Source organism: Bactrocera dorsalis, chromosome 2 (assembly GCF_023373825.1).
Source record: "Bactrocera dorsalis isolate Fly_Bdor chromosome 2, ASM2337382v1, whole genome shotgun sequence".
In the NCBI taxonomy this organism is placed as follows: Eukaryota; Metazoa; Arthropoda; class Insecta; order Diptera; family Tephritidae; genus Bactrocera; species Bactrocera dorsalis.
The window spans coordinates 22,213,034-22,238,826 of NC_064304.1; the positions used below are offsets into that span (position 1 = coordinate 22,213,034).

The following is a 25,793-nucleotide window of genomic DNA, read 5'->3' on the forward strand; positions in this document are numbered from 1 at the left end:
GCCTATGTGTAGCCGGCTCAGCCCAAAAGTATGCTACAGCGAGCGATGTTGTGACTAAAAATGCGCGCACAGCCATGCTACAGTGCAAAATTTAGTCATGTTTCTGTGAATTAAATTTAAACATTATCAATTAATTTACTTTTAGTTTTATGTTAAACTCAGCTACAATTAAATTGCCATTACGAATTTATGCATCAATGCATAACGAAAGTTATCAAAGAAGATTTGCTAAACATTACTTAAAGTACGGCTAACAGTGTGTTCAATGCAATTATACTTTAGCAAAAACAAAAAAATATATATATTTTAATAATTACTTTTTTATATTATATATTTTTTGTTTTTATTTGTTTTGTAATTTATTTTTATTTTTTTTTTTAATACTTAAATGTTTTGTTTTTCTCTTAGGTTTTTTGTTTTTTTTTTTTATATGAACACTTTTACGAAATATTCTCTTACTGCTTGCCGTTATGTCGTGTGAATTATGCCTCAATTATATATATATTTTTTCATGCATTTGATATTTTATTTATGCATAAATATTATTTTTTCTCAATTTTAATTTTTTCAATTTTTATTTTCTCTGCTTCATTTCACACACATTTGCATTAGTAAGAAATCATATGCACGCATGTCCTGCAGCCTTGCTACTGCAACCATTTACAGCTGGCTCGTAACCACACGTGGCCCGCGAGCCAGTCAGCTCAGCCGCGTTCAACACACGCGCTAGTCAGCGTCTGCTTGCGTGGGTGTGTGTGTGTGTGGGTGTATGTATGTACGTGCAGCTGTTGTGAAGCGTTTTAAAGCGTTAAAAGACATGCACTACAATTTCATTTAATTTATTTTATATATAGTATTATTCACTACAAAGTTGTTGTTGTTATCTTTATGCTGCAATTTACTGTACTTTCAGTTTTTTTCTGCTTCCTCTCTTTCGTCCTTACATTTTCGCTAACGCATACTAACTGCTTAATCGTTCACATTTTGTATTTGTTGCTTTTGTTTGTTTTTTCACACACATTTTTTTTGTATACTTTAATTATAAATTCTAATTTCTCAATAAAAAGGCAAATAGATTAACAAATTAATTATTTTACGTCTCTTTAAAGTTTGCACCTTTACCTTGCAACTTCACGTTTTAGTTTTTGCAATTTTCTTCATTTTTTCATTTCATTTCATTTTTTTCATATTTTCTTAATTATTTATTTATTAGTTTCTTAAAAATTAGGACAACTACAGCGGGACGAACAACGGAGGGGGTGTAGGGGGAGGGAGGGAGAATGTGAGGGACTTTACAAAAACAACAATCAACAATAAACGCGTTGCTGTCCACAACTTGCCGCCAGAGCAAGTGAAACGGCCAATACAGGAGGTGGAGGGGATGTGCGGGTGTGTTTCGGCGCGTTACGCAAATATGTAGTTTAACAAATGTGGAAAAGAGCGTTGGTAAGAAATGCCAGCGTTTGTTTTTTTAGTTTGTCCATGTATGCTTTTTTGTGTAGGTGTGTGTGTGTGTGTGTTTGTTCGTTTGTATGCACAACAATTTGACCAAAAATGCTGGCTTCTAAATGGTGTGTGTGTATGTGTGTTTGTATGCACACGAGAGCAGTGGCAGTTTAGATGTTTTTTAAGAGTACGACTTCCATTTTATATACTTTGTGTTGAAACACAAATTAGTTTTCAACGCAGCTCCGGCTTAATGACAGTTTCGTTTAGTTTCAATCCCACGTCAATGCGGTTTCAGCTCAACTTTTCAACCAATTGTGTGTATGTGTGCTTGTGTGTTGTGTATATGCTCCTCTATATGCAATATATATATATGTGTACATGTATATATATGTATTTCTTTACACAAATATTATAAATATTGTTTAGCAGCTTCCACACATTAATATACTGCCCGTCAAAAACAAGAAAAAAATATGGGTCTTCTTAATTAATTTTTTTTTGTTTTCTAATTTCTTACACCAGCGTTGGGTTTTTGGGGGCTTAATTTTTGTTTTTGTTTGCTTTGTAGCTTCTAAGGTGGTGTATTTGATTTCAATTTATTTTGCTAGTGGTAGTGAATTGCGTTAATAAAGATGTCGTACTGCTTTTGCTTGCATTATTATCAAGGATATACTATGTATGTATATATATGTAGATATATATAAACACTTACTTGCATGCCACATCTTTATTAATCTTTGTTTTTTTTTTTATAATTTTGTATTAATGCTTATTTATTTTCCTTTAGCTATCGTTTAGTGTTTTTGTCATATGTTTCTGTAGTTATATAATTATCTATTTATCCCTTTTCCTATACTTCCTACGTATTTAAGTTCTGAAAAAATTCAACTAAGTTTTTCTTGCTTATCAAAGGGTTGTTGTAGAGTTCGCTTAGCTAACGGTTTTGCGCTCGTTAAGCGCCTCTAGAAATATATGACCGTAACTGAAAGTGCGCGCAACAAATCTCCAACTGCTTTGCGCCTACTAACCGTCGGCTAACTAACAACAGACACAACTAGATTTCACGGTCACTCTCGTCTAGCACTCACTGCTAGTCACATGACTACGCAACGATTTGTTGTAGCGCGTTTGCACACTTTTTTGTTGCTTTTGCTTTAGTTTCCTCGCTAAGCGGCTGCTCGTCAAGAGTTTCTTACAAAAAACAACTACTATTTATTGTGTAATGTGTGGCTGGGTTTTCGTTTTACTTTTTTTGTTTGTTTTTTATTTAAATATTTTTTTTTTTTAATTTTTTTGTTTCATATTATTAGCATTATTTAATTTATAATTTAACTTTACTTAATCGTTTAAATAATTATCTTTTTCATTATTAAATAATTAAAATTAAAAAAATAATTCTGCTTGTTGTTGTTGTTGTTGTGGTGGTGGTGATGATGGTCGCTTTGAATATTCGCTGCTTGCATGCATTTCTATATTGTATTTGTTGTTGTTGCAATTGTTGCTACTTTTGCACAATTACGGCAGCACTTTTTGTTAAAAGCACGCGCTCGTCGTCGTTGTTGTTGTTGTTGTTATAGATGTTGCTGCTTTTTATGCTGCCATCGCGACCACTGCGCGCTCTTTACTCTTCGCACTCGTTTCGTAAAATTCAAATATGATGATTTCGCATTTGCTCTTATTGTTGTTGCTATTGTTGCTGTTGTTGTCGTAGTACATGCTATGTTTACAAATGCGTTTGCTATTATGTTGCTGTTGTTGTTGTTGCGTATTTGAACATAATTTGCTGCTTAATAGTACGTCTCCTGTTCCAACCAACCGCCGGGATTGCGGCGCAAGTAGAATCGACGAATTTCATCATAGATGAAAATGGCCAACATAAATGGAATGGCTGGTAACCACCAAACGAATCTGCAAGTGTGGAAGACAAAGTGTTAAGAAATATTTCTCATATAATTAATTGCTGTTGTTGTGTACTCACTTCAGTGGATACATGCGCAGACCCTTGTCCATGCCGGGGCAGTACGACAGGAAGGCCGCCAACACAGTTTCGAACACCAAACCGAAGTTCAATGCCCAATTTCGCATGCCCTGCTGGAAGACGGAGTTTCGTCGTGTCTTACAGATGATCAAATCCGCCCATTGTACAACAACAATTGATACGAAGAAAGCGGTGTGGCAAGTGTACTCGAGTGTCTTGCGATCGCGGTAGGTCTAATGTAGGAAAAATGCAGAAATGTTCGTTAATAAAATTCAGAAAAAATATGCATTATTAAAAACGGAAAGATTTATTATTAAACAAAAAAAAGTAGTAACAAAGGCATATTTATCATAAAAAAATAAGATTTATTATAAAAGAAAATCATTATTTTTTATTAAAAAATCGATAGCTTAAGGTTGCCACTCACCCATTCTTGTCCATACGAATCGGTTAAATCGTTGACAGCCTTTGAGTCCCACATCTTACGTATGCCGAACAGTTTCATCGGCAAGAAACCGTTTTCAGCCATTATAACGAAGTACACGAAGAAACCGGCAGCAGCTTGGATCATACCAATTTGACCATAGGCCATTGAAATCAATCTAATTTATTTGAGATTTTAAATGCGATTGCGAAAAAATAATAGATTAGTTTCAATAAAGCATAGAAAATATATATTTTAATTTTAAATATTTAATTTATTTTTGTTTTGGGGGAAAGTGGGATTTTTTTGTTGGTTAGAACTAGCTACGGATTAGTTTTTGTTTCTGAAAACGAAAGCCAGCTGCTGGAGTTTCAGGTTTTTTGTTATTTGAAAGCAAACTAAATTTTTATCACTTTATTTAAAAGAAAAAAAGTTTATATATTTATTTAATAAAACAAAATTTTCAATAAAAAAAATAAAAAACACATTTCAATTTAAAATTATAATTAAAACAAAACATTTCAATATGTAGTAAAACATATTTTTTTATTAAAAACTTAAAAAATAATAAATATTTCAAAGGTTATTGAATATTATTTTAATTTCAAATGCAATTTTATCTCAAAAGTAAAAACTAAAGATATTTTTCTTTAGTTTACTTTCAATTTCGTTATAAATATTGTTTTATTGAATTTAATAACAAAAGTTAAAAACCGTTATTGTATTTCTACAGAATTTTTAAATTATAATAACTACTTTAATGAATTTCGGAAATTCAGCTTTAAATAAAAAAATGTATTTTATAGTATTATTCAAAAATTTTATTCAGAAAATCAATTTTTAGCTAAAAAAAAAAAATGATTCAGAAATTCAGTTTTTTCGAAAATAAAAATGTTTTTTAGAGTTACCTCAAAGTTTAATCAGAAATTCAGTTTTTAATAAAATAATGTATTTTATAGTTTTATTCAAAAATTTTTTTCAGAAATTCAGTTTTTACTAAAAAAAAATAGTTTAATTCAGAAATTCATTTTTACTACAAAAAATGTTTTTTTCTAGTTTTACTAATGAAATAAAAGTATTTTGGGTAAAAATTAGTATTTTTGGTATTAAAAATAGCTAATTTCTTTTAGGTTAAAGAATTTAGGTAAAAATATTTTTTGGTAACAAACTTTTATTCAATTAATACTTTCGGAAAAAAATCATATAATCATATTGAAATAAAATTGTATTGAAATTTTGTATTTAATAAAAAAAATTGAGTTTTTATAAAAAAAAAGGTTTTTCTAGTATTTTTTTTTTTTTTAATTGAGTACTATTGAAATTAAAGTACTTTAGGTAAAAATTGACATATTCTTGGTAAAAATACTTTTTATGTAAAATAATTTTTTTTTAGGAAAATTTAATTAATTCAATATGATATTGAAATAAATTTGTTTTGAAACCTGGTTTCAACTAAAATATATAATTATTTAATATATATATTCGAGCGAAACAATAAAAAATAAACTTAAAAGATATTGTTTAATTGCTATAAAAAAAAAATAAAAAATAAGTTTTTCTTGACACAGACTAACGGTGAATGAAATATTTTTATTGTATTTTTTAGTATCTAAACTAATTAATTTTCTAAATTTCTAATAAGTATTTAAAATAATTATTAAGTTTAAATTTTAAAATTTTTTTAATTCATATTTTTAATAATTTTTTTTTAATTTTCAAATTATTTTATTTAATATTTTACTTATTTTATTTTTTTTAATTTTCAAGTTATTACAATTATTGTTTTTAAATGTAAAAATATTTTAAAAATATTAATAAGTTTATTAAAAAAAAATAGCTTTTTATTAAAAAACTTCTTATATTCGACCTATAATAACTGAATTTTATTCAAAGATAATAATTTTGTAATTTTTTTTTTTGAAAATTTTCTAACCCTATATTAAAAATTATAGCAAGAATAAAATTTTATTTTCAATTTGAAATTTTTGTTGCTTTCAACATAACCTCAAACAGCAGTTGGCTTACTTTTTCATATAAATGTTAGCAATACTTTACTACAAAATTTATGTACAAACTATTAAAACTATATATGTACATATATAAATATATACATATATATGTTTGTACATAAATTAAGTTTTAATTAGTTAGAAAAAAACACTTGAGCAGGGTTTGCGTGTGTTTACTTTACTTAGTTAATTACAGGCATGGCCGAGCGGGTTAACTTTGCATGAACTATACGTTAAGGTGTGCAAGGTTAGTAACGTTGTGTTAATAATGCAATTTTTTTTTTTATTTATTTATACTGATTTTTAATTTTTATTTTATTTAAAGTAAAATAAAAAAATTTTTAAAACAAAAAATAAAAATCAATAATTAAGCGAATTAGTAGTAAAACACTCGGATTGTTTGTTCAAAATATATTTTACAGCATTTCAACACTACAAAAAGCAATAAGTGACGGCGGCAGGATATTGAAAATTCGCTTTAGTAGATTTTAGGCGTGATGGGCACGAGCGAACTGAGCTCGCACAAGCAAAGTGCAAATGTGTGAGTGTGTGTCAGTATACAAAAGTGCGTGCGAAAGGCTGTTAAAGTGAATTTTTTTCGTTTTCGTTGTTTTTTTTCTTTGTGAGAAAAGCAAAGCACTTTTTTGTTGTTTTGTGTAACCAAAGTCAATCAAACTAAACTAAACTAATTCAACTAAACTAAGCATAGCAGAAAACCAACAACAAGTGAAATAAAACAGACAGTTAGAATTGAAATACAAGTATTATATAAACATAGATATATTACAGACATATAGTTATTTGATTTTTATAATTTTTACATTATACTTATATATTTACAAGTGCACAGGCAATAAAAAAAAATGAATATTTACAGAAATTATAATTAAAAGGCATGCAATAGCGCACATACATACATGTTTGTGATAATAAGCGAGTAAGTGGTATAAAGCATTGTAGTATATTGTGAAAGCAATTGAAACATTTGACAGATGTCTGAACGTAAAATGAAAAGATAAAAGCTTCAGCGACAAGAAAATGTAGTAGATAGTATACAGAGTACAGTTAGATGATCGTCGATAGGACTAAACACGTTCAAATAAGAGTGAAACCCCTGAAGAGAGTATTTATCGACAATACGAGAGCAATAAATTCAATGAGAATCAACGTTTTCACACAAGAAAATACACATTTTTGAGTTGAAGATAGAATTTATTGAAAAAAAAATTTCAAAGTCAAAATTTATTGCATTTACATACAATATAATTTTTTTCATGTTTTGTATATAATAACTGCTACAGTTGGAATATTTAAAAGCTTTTTTTAAGCTTTTAAAAGCTCTAAAGCATATTGGCAAGTAATTAACGAATTCGCAGTAAGAAAATATTTGTGTTATTTGCTGTTTTGAATTTAATGTAAGCACAGCTTAAATATTTAAAAGCCATTTTGAGCTTTCAAAAGCTCTGAAGCATATTGGCAAGTAATTGACGAACACGCAATAAGAAAAAATAATTCTTATTTTTGTTTTGAATTTAATTTAAACAAAGCTTAAATATTTTAAAGCTTTTTTAGAGCTTTCAAAAGTTATAAAACATATTGTCAAGTAATTAACGAGTTCCCCATAAGAAAAGATATATTTTTTTTTCTGTTTCGAAATTAAGCTTGAATATTTAAAATATTTTTAAGGTTTTCCAAAGCTTTAAAAAAATATTTTCGAAATCCCAATAAGCAAATATTTTTTAAAGTACAGCATGAATATTTAAACGGCATATTGAGTTTTCTAAAGCTTTTTTTTAATTTTTCAAAATCTGTTAAGAGTATTGGGTGCACCGTTTACAAGCGTAACGGCAAATCGGGTGAGCGGTCGGACAGTACTGTAAGCAGGAGTTGTTCAAGAATTATACGATCACACATTTTAGTCTTTTTCCAAGTTATTATTTAATTTTAATTTTTTGTTTTTTAAATTTCCTGCTTTATTTTTTGCATAATGAAATCAATCAATAAATATCTTCAAAATATGTACGCATTGTTAAACAGCAAACAGAAGTACAAAAAACAACACACCTCGGGTATAATAAATGTACACAAGTAGGCGTCGACGTAGACAAGATGACAGCCTCTTGCTTATGCTTTGCTTTTAACTAATTTAAGCCAGACTTTCTAGGTTTAAATGCAGCTTTGTAGCAATATTTCTAAGGCGAACCAAACACTAATTACATATGCATGTATGTATTTATAACGGTAATACATGTGCTTGACTACACAGGTTTATAGGTTATGTTCGCAGAATATTTTCGTATAATCTTTGGGTTCTATGTAGCATGTATGTATGTTTATGTATTCAATTACTGTTATATTTTGCCAACTAAGTAAGCACTAATGCGCGTGGAATTCACTAATTAAATCAAAAACGGAAACGGCGTTAACTTTGTTGTGAACACAAACGTTTGCTGAAGTAGTCTGCTAGAACGCAAGTGTGGTTAGGAAGAAGATTTTAAAGAATACCAGCAATTTGCTTGATAACAAGCATATTTTAGACAGAGAAATTTTGCTGAAGTTTAGCAAATATTTTTGCAAAAATGTTATCAATAAATAGTACAAAATTTTTCTTTAAATTTGTGGATAGAAATTTTTTGATATAATAATTTTTGAAGTCAAACTAAAAAATTATATAATTTTTCAAATTTTCAAAATTTTTATTTTTTGGAATTTTTTATTTGATAATTTAATTTTTAACATTTTGTGAATTTTTCAAAATTTTTTAAAATACTTATTTGATATTTGAATTTATAAAATGATATATAATATTTTTCCTCCACACTGGCATCCCAGCAGCCACAGACTTGGAGTCAATGCCTTTGTTGTACGTACATATTGATATGAAATTATGTAACGACGGATATGAAAAAATACATTTATACAAATTTTGCGCAATGTATTGTATGAGGTTATGAAAAGGTCTGTGTAAAAGTATGTTGTATAAGTTTATGAATTCGATCTCAAAAGAGACTCAATCAGTTCCAACCAATTTACACAATTAAGAATATGGTGAAGAAAAACATAGAACATATAATTTTTGTTTTTTATTTTGATTTCGCATTCAAAAATTTGAAAAATGTATTTAACGCACAATTAGAAAATATACACTAAGAAATTTAAGAAAACAGTTATACAAATTTGAAAACTTCTTTTTAGAATTTATTAAATTTGGAACAAAAGTGTAAATATAAATGAAATGCATGTGTTATGCGTCATTTGTGTGGTGAATATGCGTTTTTTGTTGTTACTAGTTTCGAAAAGTTTTTTTTTTTTTTGAAATAAAGGCTTTTTTGAAAAAAGTTTGGGGAAAAATTTAGTTTTTTTTTAAAGGCATGACTAAGAGGCCATTAGGTGTGATGAATATGCGTTTTGTTGTTGTTAACATTTTTGGAATTTCTTTTTTTTAAGTTTGGGGAAAAATCTACTTATTTAAAAGGCATGACTAAGAACCATTAGATGTATGTATGGCGTGACAGACGCCCAACATAACCTAACCTCATTTAAATGGCTAATATCTCTCTGTATACATTAGGAATATGCACAGTAAACGAATTTGAAAATATTTCGAAAAAAATTAAAAATTCATCGAGAGTTGGAACTATGATTTCCAGATGCAAATACGCAACTAAAAACGATTAACAATTGATTTTTTACAAGTTCCAATTCCACATTCATGGAGAGAGGTTTATTCTAATTGGCGATGAGACATGAGTTTGACATGCAAACAAGTCACCCTTCATCGGAATGGAGGGAAAAACGAGCCGAAATCAGGAAAAAACCAAGCCAAAGCCGCTGAAAAATCAAGGTAATGCTCATTGTTTTTTCGATATTTGCGGTTTGGTGCATCAAGAATTTGTTTCCTATTTGGCCGCATTGAGGCATTTGCGTGAGAACATCCGGCCCGAATTGTGGAAGAGCCACGATTGTGACGGAATTTAAAGACAACAACGCAGAGTTTTGTGATCAACCACCGTGTTCACCAGCTTTAGCTCCATGTGATTTTTTCTTGTCCCGTTTTCAGCCGATCAAAGAGATAAAACAAAATTCGCTGAAGGAGGTGAAGGCCATTCCAAAAAATGCTTATGAAAAGTGTTTCAAAGACTGGAAAAATCGTTGACATATTACATCTGGTGGGGACGACTTTCAAGACGACAAAATAAATATTGATGAATAATTAAATATTTTCCGTTTTACAATTGCCGGGTACTTTTTTACCACAATGTATATGTATATATTATCAATTAGACGTCGATTCATGCCTAACAAAGGAGCTACATTCCTTTTGTTTTTTTTTTGGTACTAAAAGACAACTAAAATGGTTAATGAACCTAGAAGACCAATTCAAGTTCGCTACTTCAGACTCAATGAATCCTTGTATGCCAATGCATTGTATTTGTATAGTATGCATGTATGTATGTATGTTTATTGAAATGGCTATATTTATGACACGAGTAGTGTATTTTTGGTATTTTGACTGGGTCCATGGTAGGTTTGGGGGGTAGGTTTTGTGTACATACATTGAATTGATAACTACAACAAATATTAAAAAAAATATATGTCGTTCTATTAAAGCACTAATTTGCACATCATTAACAACTAAATTTTTGTTTTGTTGCTTTAATAGTTTTTCATACTAATTATTGTTGGAAAAGAAACAACATACAATCAACGAAAAGTAAAACGTTAAATTTTTTTGTTTTGTTTTTTTGATTTTTTGCTGAAAGTTTATGTTTTACAATATTTGGTTTTCCCTTTTTAATAATTTTTGCATATTTTTCCTGACCTGCGATTGACCAAGTTGTCACGATAGGGATCCCTGGGTTGACGTTTCATAATGTCGCTCTCGGCTTGCTCGTAAGCGAGTGAGATCGCTGGCACCTGATCGTCAGAAGTGTGCATTTCATTTCAATTTTTTGTTGGTTTCAGAGTTTGTTTTCATTTTTTTAAGTGATATTTTTGAAATTTGTTGTTGTTGTTCAACGAGTTGTGCGATGATTATTAAAAATTTGTATGTTAATTGGGCATAGAAAAAGTTTACGCACGCAACACACACATACGCACACACACGCATTAACACGCACACACACAATACGAAAAATTAAAGAGGAAGAAATAAAAAAAAATTGCGATTAGAAGTATATATTTTCAAAGAAAATACTTTCAAAAAAGTCAAAATTAAATTAATCATTAGTAAAAAGGTGTAAAAAAGTAAGACGCTTAATGCTATTTATTATAAGAAAACTGTAGTGAGCAAAGTTAAAGATAAACGATAAGTTCAAAAATAGTGTCGATACACAAACGGAACCATATTTTTTCGAAATTAACTCCATAAAATGTATGTATAAATAAATATAAGTTTTAGGTTGGCAACTTTGCAATGACTTTTAAAGAGGTTTCAAAACTCAGTTTTAGACTAGCTAAGATAGTTCAAACTATATATGTATGTATGTAGACTAGTTAAATACTCATTTCAGTTATGTAAAGTAAGTAAGTAAAACGCTAATAGAATAGACAGCAATTAAGTGGCACGTTATGTAGTAACTAAATCACATTTTTGTTGTTGTTTTTTAATAGTTTTTGTTTGCATTGTTTTTCTTGCAGGTTTTTTATGTACCAAAACTTATTACTAATACTAATGTTTTGCACAAATTTTCACTAACAACTCGAATATTTTGTGTTTTCGTTTGATTTACAAGTATTTTTTTGGAATATTGTTTGCTACTTTTCGTATTTTTTGTTTACTAACATGTTCTCTATGGGAGATAGAGTGTCTAACAGAGAGAGAGAGACAGAGAGATAGAGTTGATATATTTGCAATAAGTGAACACAATGAACTCAGCTAACGACTTGTAAACTGTTTAAGGATATTTTCAAGTTTCCATATTAAACACTTAATTATTCTAACCTCAATTTTCGTGTTAAAGTTTAGCTAAGCTACATTGTATATATATTTACTTAATTACGTGATGGCAATGAATGAAGAAATTATGGATATATGTAAGACGGCTGATGCAAGTAGAAACTTTAGAACTTTAATATGCGATGAAACAGTTATAAACGAACGCTAATAAGATGGTTACGGTTGGGTTCGATTTAACCGCAAAATAAAACTACAAAATATGCTGTAAAGTTATGAAGATGCCAAGTATGTATTTATGCTAAAGACAGAGCTACAAGGTAATAGGCGAAGACATTTGAGCCATTTCAGAACTTAGTTCGTTAAATAATATATTTTGAGTTGAAAAAAGTAGTGAAATATTTTTAAATTTCAATAAAATATGCGAACTTTAATGTATAAATATTTTATGGTTTCAAGACATATATAGGGTTTATTTAAATACAAAAATAACAAAAAAGTTGAAGTAGTAAAAATATAGGATTGAAATCTTAAATGACAGACAAAGGAACAAAACTGGCATATCTGTGGCACATTAGCCATTCAAAATAACCTAAAGCGTAATGCGAAGGTAGTAGAAAGTAATTTTTATAAGCGCCTAAATGTATGCTTCATTATTTTGAAGACGATTATTTGAATTTTATTTTAAAATATAAGAATTGAGTTTCACAATTATCACTTTCACAATTTTAAAAAGCGCCTAAAGGTATGCTTCATTATTTCTGAGGATTTTTTTTTTTGGAATTTTATATTATAATATATGAATTTACAAACAAGATTTTGAGTTCCATATAGAACTAAGCTTACGCAACTTTTATACTAGTAAAAATAGTTTTCAAAGCGTTAAAAATTTGAGAACAAGAGTTTGCAAAATTAGGTGGAATATGGGAGAATAAGTTAGAAGTAGTTTTTAAATGGAGAATAAGTAGATTTTGAACGTCTTTAAATAGAGTAAATATATAAATTTGATAGTAGACAGAAAGCGTTAATATTGAATTGTAATATGCGCCTAATAGTAGGCTAAAAGAAATAATTTTTTTGAGCGTTGTATGAGTTTATTCATGAGGATAGCAAAAGCTTATTTAACTTTAGAGTAAAAGTTTTGAAGAAAATAAGCTGAGCTGAAAGCAGTGAACTGAATATTTATTTCAAGAAAAATGTGGCAGACGAAAAGTCTGACAAAAATATATAGAGAGAAATGAGTTTGTAAAAAAAGGTATAAAAGGCAAGAGAAAAAAATTAAATAAAGTATTTTAATAATATTTTATTAAAAATGCGATTTGTAAAACATGTTTAATAAAGTAACTAAACATTTGAGGTTAAAGGTTGGTAATATTATTTGAATAGCGCCTTGAAATAGACTATTTTTTTGCACTTATGTTTTTTTTTTGTTTTGAAATAGAATACGAAAACATTTCGAAAATACTATTCTTGGCACTAATTCGAAAATATATTTCAAATAAAATAAAGAACTGTTTAGAGAATATTTGCAATGGCATACGAATTTTGACTCTAATTGTTCAGTGGTACTTACTGGCAGAGAAATATAAAAATTAGGTAATTTGAATCGAAAATTTTCATAAGAGATTTTTGAAATGTACTTTTTAACTGTTCTGCTTCATATTTTTCTTACAAAATATTTTTGAAAATATATACATATATAGTAAAAGGCACACATTTGAAATTATATTTAAATTTGAGAGAATGTTTATATTCGAAAAAATATTTATGTTCGAAATTATATTTATATTCGAAAAAATATTTATATTCGAAAATATATTTATATTTGAAAAAATATTTATATTCGAAAAAATTTTTATATTCGAAAATATATTTATATTTGAAAAAATATTTATATTCGAAAAAATTTTTATGTTCGAAAAAATATTTATATTCGAAAAAATATTTATATTCGAATATATATTTATATTCGAAAATATATTTACTATTTATTGTAGAACTTTATCGAGTTATAGCAAGTAGAAAAAGAGGTTTCATTTGAGCGTAATATTTAGATTTAAAGTATTTTGTAAGGAAAAAAACTACAATAACAGAGTCAGTAGTGAAAATACTGCTTGAAGGCATTCAAAAGAGTCGCAATTAGATATTCGTTATAGAGATTTTCAAGATATTTACGATAAAGTTATTATATACTTGAATATAGTAGACGAACATGCGCAATACTAACGCAAATAGTAATTTCGATATAATAAGATAAATTACGGTGAAGAAAAATTAATCGAAATATAATAAATTCAAAGAATTCTAAGCGTAAAAACCAAGAGAAATTTTTTTTAAATTTAAACGAAATGCCTGCATGAAAAATATTACATATTTCTCGCCCAATAACTAAGCGCTAAAGCCGGATGTTGCTATGCCAATTTTTAGGCCGATCTGGCAACACAAAACTTCTAACAAAACACACTATTTTTTTTATTTTTTTTTCCAAAATTCCGCTGCGTTTTCGATATAACAGAACGAAATGATAGGCAAACACAACAAAATATACGAAAGTAACGGCGCTATATAATGAACATATATATGTATGTATGTATATATTTGTATGCAACTAACTAAGACTTTTATAAGTACATAATTTGTTGTACTAAAGAACTAAAAGTAATTAGAGTTAACGGTACTGTAGTGTTGCGTTACGTGATTGACGTACTTTGCTTTTTTTTTGTTTGCGATAAAAATCTTTTATGCAAATTAATAAATTTTCTGCAATACAGCGCGCTTGGTTTGATTTGGCCGAAAGTGGGGGCACATTGCAAATGTTTGAGCACCCCTGGTATAGTTTTTATTTTGCAATTTCGTTAAAGTTTGCGCTCAAATAAACATAATTTAATTGCATTGCGGATTTTATTTGTAAATATTTTCTCACGTACTCAGTGTTTAAGTGAAAATTGTAAACTAATTATTTTGATTTTTTTTTGATTTTCAAATAAGTTATTAAAAATTGCATTTCAGTTAAATACAAGAGAGTAATTGATACTTTAAAAGGTGGCAGTTCATATTTGCATTTTTCAAAATACTGTTTTTTCTTATAATAAGTATGCATAATACACTTGAATATTAAAGGCAATTTAGTAGGCAACTTTATACTGTATATAAAAAAAGTAGTAGAAGAAAGGTAGTGTTTTGGCAAAGTGGACGTGGCATAGAATTGGGCATTAAATACTAAAATAAGTAAGTAGTAAAGTAGTGATGAGTGAGATTTCAATTTGAGGTGGAGGTGGAAATAATACTCGTCGAGTAACTGGGAACGCTTGAAGTTGGGATATTATTGGGTTTTGTTGCGGGTAGCGGACAGGCCATGGGTCAGTTTGGACATTCAGGCATTCAGGTAGCATGGTTTAAATGTAATACCTTTAAAATATAATAAATTCTTTGCTGTATATACTTTTGGTTTGATAACTTATAGAACTTGAGTTTTTTTTCTTCTTTTTTTTTATTTCATTTTCTTTTTTTATTTTTGGTCGAAAGTAGCACCAAGAGCGCGTTAAAATAGCTTTACCTTTCGTTAACCAGTTTATCACAAAATGGATTCCTGGGCTGACGTTTCATAATATCAGATTCAGCTTCTTCATAGGCTAAGGAAATAGCTGGTACCTATATTTGTGATTACACATACATACAGACAGATTTTATGGTGTTTAATAGATGCATACAAAAATGTATATATAGACAACAAAAAATATTAATGTTATATTTAAAAATAAAAAATAAAATGTTTGAAGAAATTATTATTAAATAGTGTAGTATAGTTTTATAAAATTGTATGTTGTATATGATTGGATATATGAATATAAGAGAGACACTTGTATGCTGGAAGTTGCGTAGAATGCTGTTAATGCAATGCAATGACAACTCAGCTTAGCGGAAATGTAAAAAAAAAAACAAAAAAAAAATATAATAAAAAAATTTCAGTTTAAAATAAGTATCTATGTATGTATATATTTTTTATTTAATAAAAATGTATTTAAAATATTTTTTTTATTAAAAAAAAGATAATAAAAAATAATTAAAATATTTACTTCAAATTCAAAAAAAAAAAAATATTAAAAAAAAAATTATTTTAAATTAAAAAATTTTAAAATTTAAATGAAAAAAAAAATATTTTTAATTAAAAAATTTTAATAATAATAATTTGTTTTAAGTTAAAAAAAAACTATTTAAAATATAAAAAATTAAAATTTGTTTAAAAAAAATAAATAAAATTAATTTTTTGTTTAATTAAATTTTTATTTAATTTTTTTAAACAAATTTTAACCTTTTATATTAAAAATAATTTTGTTTTAATTTAAAAGAAACAAAAAAATAAAAAAATAATAATAAAAAAAATAATAATAAAAAAAATTTTATAAAAAAAATTGAGTTACATAATTTTTAAAAATATATAAAATCATGTCGTAACGTGCTTATTTCAGCAACATATTTACGCGTTTCTTATTATAATATATGTACCAAATACATTAATGATTTTCCCTAACAAATACTTTCATAACCCTTTTCTTTAATTCACTTTTATATTAAAAAATTCAAATCATATAGAATTTGCTGTTGTGAAAGATTTTTTACACATTTTCCCACAAACAATTGTGCACTACAAAAACAAGAACATAAATAAATTAATTGTCTTTGCAGCTGCCAATTTCACAGTTTACAGTAAAAATAGTAACTAAATTATATATGAAAAAGTTGCAATTTTCTAAAAAACAAAAACACAAACAATTTAAGAATTTGGTGGAATTTGTACGTAAAAATATATTTGGAATGCGCACATCAACACACAATTTACTTCTGGTACCAAACAACGAACAGAATAAAATATATTTATAAAATGTGTAGCCAATAGGTAGACAAAGAGAGAGAGAGGAGAGCGAGAATGTTTTATAGAAGGCGAAATGTGGAAGAAAAAATTTTATTTAGAAAAATAAAAAAATTAATAAAAAATTAAAATTAAAAAAATTAAAAATTAAAATTAAAAAAAATTTAAATTAACAAAAATAAAAAATTAAAATTAAAAAAATTAAAAATTAAAAAAAAAAAAATAAATAAATAAATAAAAAATTAAAACTTTGCGCTTAAACACTTTGAAAAGTTCAATGCTTAATGTTTGAAAATGTTATTATATTTTTTTTAGTATATTTTCAAATAATAATTTGCGGTTAAATTTTGCAGTAAATTGGCGCTTGATGTTAACAAATGTTTATATAATGAGTTTACAAGGTGTTACTTAGATTTTCGCAAACATTTATGCTTGTATATGACACAAAAACATTAGTGTGTGTTTGTGATTAATTAAAAAACACATGACATGTATTGAACGTTTAGCAGGTTTTTCATAGATGCCAGACTGACATGTTGCTGCTGCGACACACTGGGTCATATAGAGATATAGGTGAGTAAATTGGTGTTTTTTTATAATTTTATACAACGGTATTATGTACAAAAACGAGAAAGTATGTTTGCAGTCTTCAAAAACAATAATGCTGTGTTCACACTTGTTTTTAATAAAATTGCGAATTGGAAAAGGTTTTGGAAATCCTTAAAATTTTTTAGTTTTTTTCTTCTAAAATCTCCAAATATGTTTGAACTATTGATTTTTATGATATTTTGACAAGAACTGTCAATGCTTGTAATTTTCCACAATTTCATGTTTTTCTTGTTAAGTTTTGTATGTTGTTGTAGGAACAGAAAATATTCTTTGAGATGAGAACTACCGATTTTTTATGAATTTGGGTAACCTTCTGAGTTAAATCTGAAAATACAACTTAACCACGCTTTCGTGGTTGCCGTTACAACTTGCCGAATTGATATGCGATATTGATAACGGTTATTCACATAATTAACGCATTCATTTAGATTTTCGAAATTTCGAAATTCGCTTTTTGACAACAAGCTCATATTTACACAAAATACCGTTGTTTAAAACATTAATAATTATGTAACAGTACACTGTATATATATATATAAATTGTTACATTAAATAAATGAAGCGCGTTTAAACGATTAAATTAATTTAAAAAATTAAATATAAAAAAAAATAATATTAGTCAATAAAATGTAACACAAATCATTAAATCGAAAAAAATTATAATACAATAATTTTACTATAAACAAATACAAATCATAGTATATATAAATATGTATATAATATTCAAATGTTCGAACAATGAGAAACATATATTAATGGATTAAGTAAATACACCGTTGTGAACTTGTTGTACATTTGAGTATGTGTTTACTGAGGTTAAAATTAAGAATTGCGACAAATTACAATAATACAAAAAACAACACGTAGACATTTAGTAAATGTAATTGTTGTCAGTGATAATGTTGATTAACTGCGTTGGACGATGATGATGATGATGTTGATGATATGCTGCCGCAAAATGATGATTTTATACGATTGGACTCATATAAACACAACAAAAAAATTGCTTACAATTAGTTACAACAACAATTGTTGAATGTTAGTTTAATATACGCTTTACACCATATGGTGAGGGTGAGTTTGAACAATATGAAGAAAACATTTATAAATATGGATTATATTAAAGGATAAACTAAACAACTGCTAAAATAAAATATTCAAAATGAAATATTAAATATTATTATTATTTTTTCAAACCAGCCATATATGATATGGTGGAGTTATAGTTTAACCCAAAAAAAAAAATTAGAAAAAAATAAACAAAAAAGTTAATAAGAACAACAGGCACTATTAATCGAGCACGTTAGTAATTGTTGGGGGAACCACTTTCATTATTAATTTTAGGATCTGCTTGCACAGCAAGGAAATAGCGGTTTTCAATCTGTAAATTTGGGAGCATAACAGAAGAATTTCAGCAATTAAGTTATTATTTAAGAGGTTTTTGCGAAAAGCCGTTGCATTATAGTTACGTATACCCGACGAGGAACTAAAATTCTAGTAATTATTTGCATTACAAAAAAAAATCATATTTAAACCAATTTTTTTAGATTGAAAACCGCTGTCTTATACATTATTAATATTGTATAGAAATTGCAAAACACTTGTTGTTTTTGCATAATTTTGGCACCTTGAATTGACTAATTTATCGTTGAATGGATCACGTGGTGGACGCTTCATAATATCGGCCTCAGCAGCTTCATAAGCCAAGGAAATGGCAGGCACCTAGTTATTGTATTTCAATAATATATGAACAAAAAAGTTTTTTAAATACATGTACGTATGTATATGTTTGAAGGTAATACGAGTATGTAACGCTGACAATAAGGAATGTAAATAAAAGATTTTACACATTTGTACGAGTACTTGTATGATAGAGATATAAACGAAAGTAATGTTAAAAACTTATGTATTTGGTTGAACCATCGCCGACAGCCGACGCAAGACACTAACGTTCAATGAAATTAAAGCGATGACAACGGAGTGGAAGATTTTTCATAAAAATTTTAATTTTTTATTAAAAATAACAGTTTTAACAATTTTCTAATATCAAATTTTCGGTTTCGAGGTATGATTTCCATAATATTTACTTTAATTTTAGCGAAAAAACTATTCAAATACAGTTTCGGAGTAAACTCCGAAACATAATAACATGGCTTGAAGGTATTTTAGGAGTATAGGTATGATTATTACAGTGTTAACTTAAGTTTTAGCGAAAACGCTAGTAAATTACCGTTTCGGAGTAAACTCCGGAACATAAAAACATTGCTTGAAAAGTTTTTTGGGACTATATTCATTAATTTCGCAGTTTTAGCGAAAAAACTAGTCAATTGCAGTTTCGGAGTAAACTCCGAAATTATAAAAAAGCATTAGGTTGACATTTTAGAGTTCCCGGAAGCACTTTAACAATACTTTAAAGTAATTAGTGCGTTTCGAAAAAATTTCTTTGGCAAACGCCGCAGCTTATTTCTTTCCAAATTGGTCTTAAGAAAGTTCACATTTTTTTCGTTTCAAACTACAGCTTAATACAAACCGTGATTTATTACAAATTTTGCTAAAAATTCAACCAACCGAAACATAATTTCATTGAACATTAGTGCAACATTTATAAATGGTTAGAACTTAAAAATTATACGAGTATATGTAGCGAGTATTACTGATAAACGAAATTCGTAGCGCGAATATAGACAGAGAGATAGCTAAGTGTATAGATATAAATCAACTTATATCTAACGGATGAGCCTAAACGTGTCTTAGCCTAAATACTTTAAAATACACTTAAAACTATTTTTTTTATACATATGTATGTATATTTTTTTGAATTAGTAACAGATGAGTTTTTTTTTTGTCAATATTCGGATTATTAACACTTAAGAGCTAACGATATACTATTAAGCTTAAAGGCACATAAACTATACGAACTTTATTACATTTATGAATAAGTAATATTTTTAGAGCACATTTAAAGAGTTTAGCGAGTTCATAGATAGCACCGTTCCGATATTTAGTGGCTTAAGCTAAGCAAATTATGTAATGTCTCATACATTATTTCACACGTTCAGCAGCAGCGTCTCCCCATTTTGCGTCCATTACCGACATTACTGTTCGTTTAGTTGACATTTACATATGTTGCGTGTGAAGTTTTTTCGTCGAAAATTCCATAAAGTTTGATTCACATTTAACATATTCATACTTATTCTAAATATATTTTACAAAATGTATATAAATTTGAAGCGTACATATTAAAGCTAACGTAAAGTATGGAGTCAAGCTGATTTTATGGCATTATAGCACCGCTCCAGCTTATATTTAAAGCAGTAATGTAACACTAAGAAAAGAGAGCATCGTTTTTCTAGCAATAGTTTTGTTGCCTGCATTGTAGCGGCATTTAGCGTACACATGTAGATATGTATGTAGAAGTTGGAAGTAATAGCAGTCATGTAGCAACACATTTCGAGATCGTAGCAATATATGTATATATGTATATGTTTCTATATTTTTTAGCAATAACGGAAATATACCAGTTTTCACCATGATTCAAGCCTGAGTTGTTGTAGCACGTTTATGCAGTTACATACACACGCGTATGAAGCGTTTCTTTCTATTATTATTTGACAAATGAAGCCTTCGTTTACCTTTCGTTGACCAGTTTATCGAAGAGCGGACTGCGTGGGCGTCGTTTCATTATGTCCGATTCGGCTTCTTCGTAAGCGAGTGATATCGCCGGCACCTATGCATTCGTTTATGTGCGCCATTTGCGTTTCCGTGTATACATATATATATTTATGAGGTTTATATTTATAATATTATCACATGTGTTGTTGTAATTATGCTAAATATAACCTACCTAACGCTAATTTGCGAAACTTTTACTTATTTATAAGTGTATTTTTTACGACTTATACCCCTTCATTTAATATTTATGTCCATTAATTTTATACGAAATAAATTTAAAATCATTGTTCCAAAAGAAATTGTTTAAATTATAAAAAAAAATCGTAACTAAATGAACTCAATTGGAAAACAATACAGTTTTTTTCGCACAACCACAAAAAGTACTATATAAGTTTGTTAATCGAACAGTGTCACACTTACCATGTCGGTTCCCAAATCGATGCACAAAATGGTAACGGTACCCAGTGGCAGTGGTATGTCGCAGAGGATGAATGCCAAGAATGGTGAGATTTCGGGAATGTTGGAGGTGAGTGTGTAGGCAATGGATTTCTTCAAGTTATCGAAAATCAAGCGACCCTCTTCAACACCTGTCACAATCGAAGCGAAGTTGTCATCGAGCAAAATCATGTCAGCAGCCTGCACAAAACGGAATTACACAAATATATTAAATCACACTCGAGTTTGCCATTAATAGAAAAAAATTGATTTTGATTTTCCATTAACACTACACCATTGCGCCTAGCCTTGTGCACATCACTCACCTGCTTGGATACATCAGAGCCGGCAATACCCATAGCAACACCGATATCGGCTTTCTTTAACGCTGGTGAATCATTAACACCATCACCGGTCACAGCCACAATAGCGCCCATACGTTGGCAACCCTCCACAATGATCAGTTTCTGTTGAGGCGAGGTACGTGCGAACACGATCTCAGTGTGATAGCGCAGAATATCATCCAACTGTTCGGGTGTAACATCACGTAATTCAGCACCATGCACAACAGCTGCCTTGGCCTCACGTGGGTTAACTTCCGAGACAGGGATGTTCAAGCGCTGTGCGATATCCTCAACAGTTTCATTACCCTCCGAAATGATACCCACCGATTTGGCAATAGCCTTAGCTGTGATTGGATGATCACCAGTAACCATAATAACCTTAATACCGGCTGAACGGCACTTGGCGACAGCATCGGGTACAGCAGCACGTGGTGGATCAATCATGGACATTAAGCCGACGAAACGCAAATTATCAATGGGGAAGTTAACATCGTCTGTGTTGAATTTGAAGCCAGTTGGGTATTTATCGGAGGGCAGCATAAAGTCGCAGAAACCGAGCACACGCTCACCCAAACCACCAAGTTCCATATAAGCATTATTGAAGGCCTCCTTCATCTCTTCGTCCAATACCTTTTCTTTACCGTTAATGAAAATGGTCGAGCAACGCTCCAGGATACGTTCGGGTGCACCCTTCATGACAAGCAAATAGCGTGGATCACTGGGATCTTCAGTTTCATGAATGGACACTTGGTATTTGTTGGTCGAATTGAATGGAATTTCAGCGATTTTGCGGTTACGTTTGCGTATATTCATAACATCGCCCAGCGCCAATTCCATACATTTAAGCAGCGCCGCTTCGGAGGCATCACCGCTAACTTCCTTCTTCAAAATTGGTACACCTTCTTGACCGCCTTTGAATTCGGCACGATTACAGAGGGTAGCAATGCGAGAGAGCGCCTTGAAGCCAGGGCTGGTTCTATCGTATTGCACACCCGACTGATCTTCAGTTGTATCGGCCTCGATGATTTGATTATCAAACCACATGTGAGCGACGGTCATACGATTTTGGGTGAGGGTGCCGGTCTTATCGGAGCAAATTGTCGAGGTGGATCCCAATGTTTCCACAGCTTCCAAATTCTTTACCAAACAATTCTTCGATGCCATACGCTTGGCAGTCAATGTCAGACATACAGTCACGGTGGCCAACAGACCTTCAGGCACGTTCGCTACAATAATACCGATCAAGAAGATAACAGCATCCAACCAATGGTAACCTAAGATGAAAGCGATAACGAAGAATGTCACGCCCAAGAATACGGCGACACCGGTAATCAAGTGAATGAAATGATGAATTTCCTTAGCGATTGGTGTTTCGCCAGTATCCAAACCCGAAGCCAAACCAGCAATACGACCCATTACAGTGTGATCGCCACAGCTGATGACAACACCCTTGGCGGTGCCTTCGACAGCGTTGGTAGAGAAGAAAGCCAAATTCTTAGTTTCCAATGGATTTTCATGTGTGAATTCAGGTCCACGTGACTGTGGCTCAGATTCGCCGGTCAACGATGAGTTGTCCACTTTGAAGTTGCGCGCCTCAATGATACGTATATCAGCTGGGATACGATCACCGAACTTCACTTCAACCACATCACCCAACACCAAGTCTTCAGCGCGTAAGGTGAGCTTCTCACCTTCACGAATGACAGTAGCGAATTGGGGCACCATGTTTTTGAACGATTCCATGATCTTTGAACTTTTCGATTCCTGTATGCAACATAAAAATAATTAGTCATATATATGAACAAATTATGTATATGTATTAGTTAGCATATACGCACCTGATAGTATGAGAAAATACCGGTAACTATGACTACAGCCGAAAGTACGATACCCAGATACAAGTTATCGTCTGAGGGCTCTTCGCTGGTACTGGCCAGAATGGAGTAGGCCACGAAGCAAAGTATAGCACCGATCCACAGCAACATGGCGAAACCGCCGAATAAATTCTTACAGAATTTCACCCATTCGGGTGTTTGTTTGGGTGGTGTAAGCGCATTAGGGCCATCTCGTTCAAGATTCTCCTTGGCTTTGGCGTGACTCAGACCCTGTCATTGGTACAATTAATGTCGATTAATGTATAACTGCCGATAACGGCGTGTCTATAAATCGTTACTTACATTCTCTGGATGCGTCTGAAAGCGCTGATACAGTTCTTCAGGAGTGACTTTATGAAAATCGATATCTAACTCCTGTTTGAGATCCTCAAGATTCTCCTTTTTAGCCGGTTTTGGTGGCATCCTGCGTTTAGACTGCATACGGGTAAAGATAAAATAAATTATATATTAATAAATGTATGAAAATGCTTGACTTAAGAAAGCGTTTTTTTAATACAAAGAGCGTCAAAAAAAACGCTTTTTATGCGCCAACACCGTTAGTTTTCATTGTAGAAAATGCCCAAGAGAAATCGTAAGTCTTTTTTTCTCACTTCATGCCACTTTCATTGTTAATTACTTCTTAGCACCAAATTTGTGTGTGTTTTGTATATTTGTCCTTCGTTGAGCACTTTATAGGCACCGCACACCGAGTATTGCATACCAAAGTGGATTAGTAGTTAAGGCTTTTTAAGCAGATATTTTATTTGGCCGCTGATAACCACTATTTTTGTTAATAATAGTAAATGTTATTATTGTCTGATTAATGGATTTTCGTTATGGTCATTAGTAAATCATTACCTAGAGGCAATATTAGCTACCGTTAAGTAGATGTCGCGATAAGGCGGATTAACGACTATTTAATTATAGGTCTAGTATACGCGTGGAAAACAAATATTTAAATATGCCATAAAACTACGCTACCTTACTTACCGCACACACGCACATGCATCTCTACAAGCAACATTTAGTTAATAAAGTGCAAATACTCAAACATTTTTGGAACATTGATAAAATGAGGTTAGGTGTATTAATTAGAAACATTTATGTATGAATAGCGAGATAGTGTATGATTCGATTGCAACTAATAGTACATATCTATCAATATTTTTCAACAAAAGAATATATTAATAAAATTATATTTTATTAAAAAAAAAAAAAAATAATAATAAAATATTAAAGTAAAAATAAAACACAAAAATTAGAATTGAAGATTTAGAAACATTTATGTATGAATAGTGGAATAGCACAAAAGTAATAGTAAAAATCTCAAATTTTTTCAAGCAAAAACACATTTAAATTATATTTTATTAAAAAAGAAAATTATTATTAATATATAAAAAATTAAAAAAAAAAAATAAAACAAAAACAAAAAAAAAAACAAAATAAAAAAATAAAAAAAAATTAAAATAAAATACAAAATTTAGAAACACATATACATAAGTGTTGTGAATAGTGAGACATACATACATATGTATACCTAAATCGATCGAAACTAATAGTAAAACTAGCAGAATTTTTTAAGAAAAATTAATAAATTATATAAAAAAAGAAAATTAAAAAAATTAAACTAAAATACAAAATTGGAAATTAGATTTTTAGAAACAATTATGTATAAATAGTGGAATAGCATATGTATAACATAAAAATAATAATAAAAATCGCAAAATTTTTTCAAGAAAAAACATTAAATTTGTATTATATTAAAAAAAAATTAAAAAATCATAAATAATGTATAAAAAAATTAGAAAAATATATACATCAAATATGTAGAATTATTTATTATAAAATTATTTGATTTATATAGTGCAAAAAAAGTATTCTAAATAAATATTAATAATTAAATTAAATTAAAATAAAGAAAAGAAAAATAATCAACAAATTTATTTAAATAAAAAAAAATATATTAGTGATAAAATTGAATGAAAGAAAAAAATAAAAAAAAAATAAATAATAATGATTAAAAATAATAAACTAGGAAAAAATACACACATATTTAAAACAAAAAAAATATAAAAATAAACAAAAGAAGCTTGTTATCAAAATGTTATTAACTTCCATACCCAAATGACTACATTTTTAGCACATTTAATTTTTTAATAATATTATATGTATATAAATTTTATTTTAATTATATTATGTAAAACTTTCTGTCTTCAATTTAATATGAAATGCA

General features: G+C 29.2%; 1 protein-coding gene across 8 annotated transcripts in view; it reads right to left on the reverse strand.

The window, feature by feature from the left end:
• Nucleotides 1-318: 318 nt before the first annotated feature.
• LOC105232924 (sodium/potassium-transporting ATPase subunit alpha) overlaps nucleotides 319-25,793 on the reverse strand; it is an 84,116-nt gene continuing 58,641 nt past the window's right edge. For 4 of the 8 annotated variants that reach the window (XM_049447919.1, XM_049447915.1, XM_011214830.4 and 1 more), the window contains 8 exons: nucleotides 23,864-23,995; nucleotides 23,525-23,791; nucleotides 21,669-23,450; nucleotides 21,328-21,543; nucleotides 18,863-18,957; nucleotides 3,855-4,029; nucleotides 3,428-3,660; nucleotides 319-3,357 (listed from right to left, as the gene is read on the reverse strand). In XM_049447919.1, the coding sequence (XP_049303876.1) occupies nucleotides 3,237-3,357; nucleotides 3,428-3,660; nucleotides 3,855-4,029; nucleotides 18,863-18,957; nucleotides 21,328-21,543; nucleotides 21,669-23,450; nucleotides 23,525-23,791; nucleotides 23,864-23,983 (3,009 nt within the window). In that variant the 5' untranslated portion in view covers nucleotides 23,984-23,995 and the 3' untranslated portion in view covers nucleotides 319-3,236. Of the gene's footprint in view, nucleotides 3,358-3,427; nucleotides 3,661-3,854; nucleotides 4,030-10,682; nucleotides 10,778-15,312; nucleotides 15,408-18,862; nucleotides 18,958-20,867; nucleotides 20,963-21,327; nucleotides 21,544-21,668; nucleotides 23,451-23,524; nucleotides 23,792-23,863; nucleotides 23,996-25,793 lie in introns of those variants that run through there. The other 4 variants (XM_049447916.1, XM_049447917.1, XM_049447918.1 and 1 more) reach the window with 4 other exon arrangements.